Source organism: Astyanax mexicanus, chromosome 2, assembly GCF_023375975.1.
Source record: "Astyanax mexicanus isolate ESR-SI-001 chromosome 2, AstMex3_surface, whole genome shotgun sequence".
NCBI classification, from domain to species: Eukaryota; Metazoa; Chordata; class Actinopteri; order Characiformes; family Acestrorhamphidae; genus Astyanax; species Astyanax mexicanus.
The window spans coordinates 59,502,958-59,508,957 of record NC_064409.1 but is presented as its reverse complement, the minus strand read 5'-3'; the positions used below and the strand labels follow the sequence as shown (position 1 = coordinate 59,508,957).

Below are 6,000 nucleotides of genomic sequence, written 5' to 3'. Positions count from 1 at the left end.
GAGAATAACTCTCCACAGCGACAGACGCGCAGACAGGCACGCAGGCGGGCAGACAGTGAGACAGGCATTATATGGTTCAGTAAGCAGTGGAGGGCCAATGGCAATTAGTGGAGATAAATCAGATTGATTCAGTTGCAGGGGCACTACTGTACCGTACAGTTAAGAGCTGGCCCAGTCGATACACACACACACACATACACACTCTTTCTCATTCTCTCTCTCTCTCATTTTCTCTCCGTCTCTTTCTCTCTCTCTTTCTAATCAAAGCCAAGAGGAAGATACTAACAGATGAGGTTAGAGCCGAAGACAGACACAGATACTCACTCTCACAGCAGGAAAGCCTATTTTTAACCCCAATAATCATTAGTAAGTCTAGTCTCTAATGAAATAAACGAGATTCCCAGTGTTCTCAGTATTAATGTACTAAATGCAAACACTTACTGTATGTACATATCAATAGTCGAATTGTTATAGAACATATTCTCCTCACCTTTCTAGAATAAGAGAATTGATGGCTGTATCTAGTCCATGCACTTTTTACATTGTGTTCTTTCTGCATTCATAAAAATGAAGGCTTCCTAAAGTCTACATAATACACACTATATGTCCAAATATTTGTGGACACCCCATCTACTAAACACATTCAGCTACTTTACTATACGTTCCCAAGTGCCCATTGCTGACAGAGATGTGCAAATTCACACACAGCTTGTCCAGTCCCTGTAGAGAATTACTGTCAGTAGAATAGTCCTAGACTAGAACAGGATAAACATGATAAAGCCTGCCAGCATTGAGCTGTGGAATATTTTATCTCCATCCAATACTTGTGTACATGGTTTTACAGCTCTAGAGTGGGGCAACTGTCTAACTGTCTCCATGATCAGAGGCCTAAGAATAAAAAGATCCAAGCCCCATGTGATAATGGGGAAATTTTAAACTGTAGATGCCAAAATAGACAGTAAACAAATTGAGCATCGCTTGTGCAACATTTGCTTACATGGCTTTTGAGGCTCAATATAGCCTCAATATATGTATTTTTGCTCATGTTGAGTTGCAAAGATGAAACGTTTGAGTTAGGAGAAGCTTGGATTAGACTAAGCTGAGCTTTCTTTTAGAAAAATGCTCTGTAATCAAATACTTTTTTTACGTTTTAAGGTAAAGTATCTAAGGCCTTTCACAGTCATCTGAGTTGAACAACAAGATGTTAATTAGAAGCTGCTGACACAGCCATATTGATAGACAATCGTTTTCCATCAGTATCAGCACATCAGTATTATTCAATTTTAGTAGACTTGAAAAAACAATCATAAAAGCATGGAAATCTATGATTACAATATAAATCATGATTTAGAATCCCTTTGATTTATACATAGTCTGCATAAAAGTATACAATTAAAAAAAAAACTCAACTGCTCTAAACTCGTCCTTTTTAGTGTTTAAGACCACCGTGATCTAAAACACCACACTCTTATTACATCTCATTACAAAAAGAAAAAAGAAAGAGATTCCTCAGAGATCACCTGATCATCTGATCATCTCCTCCCAGCAGCCCTGCTCCCTTTTATCTCCGGCCTGTGTTTGACATTACTGACAGCAAGAGCCACAGCTTGAAGACCACAGGCAAATTCCATGGAAGCTGTGGCGTGTGTTAAACATATATCATTACAAAACAAAGAGCGCGTGTATGTGTGTGTGTGTGTGTGTGAGTAAGTGGGCATGCATGTTGGATGTGTGTGTGTGTGTGTGTGTGTGTGTGTTTGTGAGCGTGTCCGTGTGTCCGTGTGTCTTTGGCCGCAGCTTGAACGCAATCACACAAACAGATGGGTATCTCAATAATGTGCCAGCCATCTGAAACTCAGCAGAATCCACATGCAAATATTATTCAAATCAATTCAGCGTGATCTGACCACCGCAATAGAGCCTGCAGTTCAGAGAAAGAGTGTGTATGTGTGTACAGGTGTGTGTCTGTAGAAAACCCTTAACTGATCTAAATAACATTGTCCTTACTGACAAAACTGGATACATTGCCGGTTTAGAGAGAAAGAGAGAGAGAGACTTTGAAAGAAAACAAAAAAACAACCAAAGGCAAACCAACCTCCCAAAGATCTGCATTGTATAGGATGTGGGAACACAGCTACATAACTCAACCTGTATGGTTCGAGATTAACCCTAAAAAACATGCTGGGTGGTTTTTACCAGTCTAGGTCACAAGAACACAATTCTAATGCTCCACAGCTCCAGTTGGAGGCTCTATACCCCTCTATACTCCTCTAGCTCCATGCTAGGGGGTTTGTACCAGTCTAGGTCACAAGAACACTGCACCATAATTCAATCCTGGAAGGGTTATACCAGTCGAGGTCACAATTACATCATTCCACTGCACCCCAATATAGCCTATATCCCCCTAGTACCATGAGAACACAGTTCCAGTGCTCCACAGCTCTATGCTGGAGGGTGTACATCCCTCTGATCCATGCCTGGCATTAGACAATACTATCAGTTCCTCTGCTCCAGAGCTTCTATTTGCAATACTTCTCCACAAGTGTCTTAAAACTGATTACATTCAGTAGAATGAGTGTCCACAAACATTTGGACATCTAAAGTCTACATTAAGGAAATAATTTTAATTAATTTTTCAACCTACAGACTTTTTTTTTTAACATAGTGACCCCTTTCTCCCTGCAGGTCTCATTGGTTCAGAGCATGGATGGTAACCATTCCAGTGGCTTTTCCGTATTGACACAGTTTGACACTGCACTCTTCAGTTAGAGGATATAATAATATGGGGTTTTCCGATTGGCTCCACATTTACATCCCCCTCGTGCCACAAGATCAGTTATTTTGTGTTTAACTAGCATGCTAACTTGCTTACTTTGTAAAATCAGGAAAATAATGTGAGAGCAACACTAAATAAAGAAAAAAAACACTTTCTTTCCAAGGCAGGCCTGGAATAAACATACACAGACACACACACACAGGAAAGTGTGTATTAGTGGTAAACTGTGTGACCTGATGACACACAAAGCAGCAAGTCAAGACAGAAAGCATGTGGTGGGTAAAGAATGGTTGAGAGAGAGAGACAGAGAGAAGGAAGGAGGAGAAGAAGAAGAAGTGAGAGAGAGGGGGCTATCCCACCTCGAGGCTCTTCGGCCTGTTTGGCCAGTTTGCGGAGGGCAGCGGCGAATCCGGAGTGAGCAGACTGAGACACTGGACTCCCATTGGCCACCACTACTCCATTGATGGGGGAGGGGGTGAGGGGGCTGACGGTCGCCGTGGTGCGCGTTGCTGTGGAGATCATCCCTAACGATGGCGACTTTGGCTCATGGCTCATGCCTGAAGGGGACAGAAGGGGCGGGAGGGGGGAGGGGAAAAACAGAAAAAAAGAAAAAGAGAGATTTAAATGTGATCATTTCCATTATTATTTGCATTTTAGATACTATAAGCAAAAGATGGATTAACTAGAGCTAATATTTAAATAAATGTGTGTGTGTACACGGTCGTGTGTGTGTGCGTGTGCGCCACGCCGAGACAGGTGTCGCTTTCACACAGGGGCCGTGACCTTTAGATAGTGCTTTCTCTGCAAGTGATACACTCTCACACACTCACTTACACACGCAGACTTACACACAGGATTTTGCGTCTGTACGGAACATCCAAAACCACATCCCTCCATCTCTCCATTAATGGAAAGATAACGGAACCTCTTAACCGGATGCAATCAATCAGGAAGTGGATTCTGCTACACCTCCAGAGCAAATCAATGACATGTTCTCATCTACACACCTACAGCATCACGCAACATCTCCTGTGGGGGGGGGGATATGGTAGTGGATGTGTGTGTGTGGGGTGTGGGGGGGGGGGGTGTTATTGCTTCACAACATGCACATGACAGTATAATTAATGAGCTTATGAACTGAGCTGACTGTGGATTGACTGTGTGAAGAGCTGGGCCCCAGAGGCTACAACACACAGAGGGAAGTGTGTGTGTGTGTGTGTATGTCTGTGTGTGTGTGTGTGATGTACACACCAGGATGTAATTACTATCACAGAACACAGCATGTAGGCTGTATCTCATAATGGCCATTACTGGTCACTCACTCACTCCATACACACACAGCCACACAAACACAGCCACACACACACACACACAAATGTGTATCATGAGCTTTATCACAGTAACCTCTGCTTCACCCTTTGCCCTCATGTTGAACTGCAAAGAGCAAATTAATAACGAAATTAGCGGCTTTGGTGGTCATAGCGAGTATTAGCCCGTCCCCTGACTCCCCTCCACTGAAAGCTCATTACAGCTCAAATCTCCATCACACACTCAAATACACCCCTTATACTGACACACACACACACCATGTTCAAAAACAACCAGTCTGATAGAACCATCTACACACACAGAAGAGAGTGTCTGATTAATCTGTGGCATAGGTGGCACAGCATGTAATAGGCGGCATGAAGTAATAAAGTGTTAATTATTAAGTAATAAATAAGTTTGATCCTATTTGTAACATTACGTATGCAACTCGTAATAGTGCCAAATAAACCCACACTCACACACACAAAAAGATAAAAAGGTAATTGAATACTTTGAAGTTACTAGGTAAATACATGCATTAGACTAGTGTATGAAATATATAAAAAAGTGTGAACTGAACTAGGGTTCGTGTTAGGGTTCGGTTAGGGTTTTATAAATGTAAAGGAAGATAAATAACCCCCTCCACACATGCAAACACACACACACACATACATATAAACATACAGCACTAAGACCAAAACAGGGGGTATCAGCTGCTTAACCGACTGAAACTATATATAAATTAATTTTTTTGAAGTAGTGAAGTAGTTCTGAACTGTTTATTACACTATTAAAATACCAGCTGTTCTAGTATAAGAACTGAATATAGTAGTAATGAAAACCAGCCAAATACACACACACAAACATACACACACAAATACAAGGTTACACAGAGAAACACATAGAGTAATAGCTACTAACACCAAAGATGAGAAAGTAATGTGTAGTGTGCATTAAAGTAATAAACCAGTTACAAACTCATAAATAACTATAGCACTAGTATTGTTAATTAATATAACTTAACATACTATGAATGTAATTACAGGCAAATGCAGCCACACACACACACACACACACACACACATATATACAAAAGCTAATGTTCAAAGAAACACAGAGGGAGTACCGGCTGCTTGACAGAAAAACTGACAAAGTAATAAAGTGTGACTTAGTAAGTAATAAAACAGTTACAAACTGTTTATTACACAAGTACAATAACTAAACATTGTACTAGTATCTTAACAAGTATGAATGAACATACTACACATATAAATATTGCCAAACACACAAACACACATACAAAGATAATGCTCAGAGAAACACAGGAGGAGTATCAGCTATTTAACTAACAGAAAAGGTAATAAAAATAAAAAAAGTGTGAATTAGTAAGAAATAAACCAGTTACAAACTATTCATTTCAGAAGGGTAATGATGATCATTGTACTAGTATTATAAATGAGTATGAACTGAAGATACTATAAATGTAAAATGTGCCAAACACAGCCACAAACACAGGCACAGGCACACACACACACACACACACACACACACACACACACACACACAAACACATGAACAGTGAGAAAATGCAATTACGCTCAAAATACATGATAAAATGCTTCCTACCCCAGTGGTCTATTCCACAGAGAAGCAACTCCTGCACTCCTCATATATCAGCCAGCCCACCGTGTCTCCACATTCAGCATTCTCCACTCTTTTATTTAAAGAGAATCAGCACACTCACTGCTCCTCATCTCCTTTCTCTCTCTCTCTCTCTCCCTCTCTTTTAGCTCTATCTCTACGCTCATGGGTGCTGTGTAGAGCTTATCTAATGAAGCACCACATCAACTCACACTCCTTCACTCCCTGTGGCCAGAACACACACTAGAACACACACACACACATATACACTCACA

At 40.8% G+C, this 6,000-nt stretch overlaps 1 protein-coding gene across 3 annotated transcripts in view; it reads right to left on the bottom strand.

The window, feature by feature from the left end:
* LOC103024229 (genetic suppressor element 1-like) overlaps positions 1 to 6,000 on the bottom strand; it is a 69,012-nt gene that overhangs the window by 25,461 nt on the left and 37,551 nt on the right. For 2 of the 3 annotated variants that reach the window (XM_022672168.2, XM_049475215.1), the window contains exon 2: positions 3,136 to 3,333. In XM_022672168.2, coding sequence (XP_022527889.2) covers positions 3,136 to 3,333 — 198 coding nt within the window. Of the gene's footprint in view, positions 1 to 3,135; positions 3,334 to 5,710; positions 5,989 to 6,000 lie in introns of those variants that run through there. The other variant, XM_049475216.1, reaches the window with a different exon arrangement.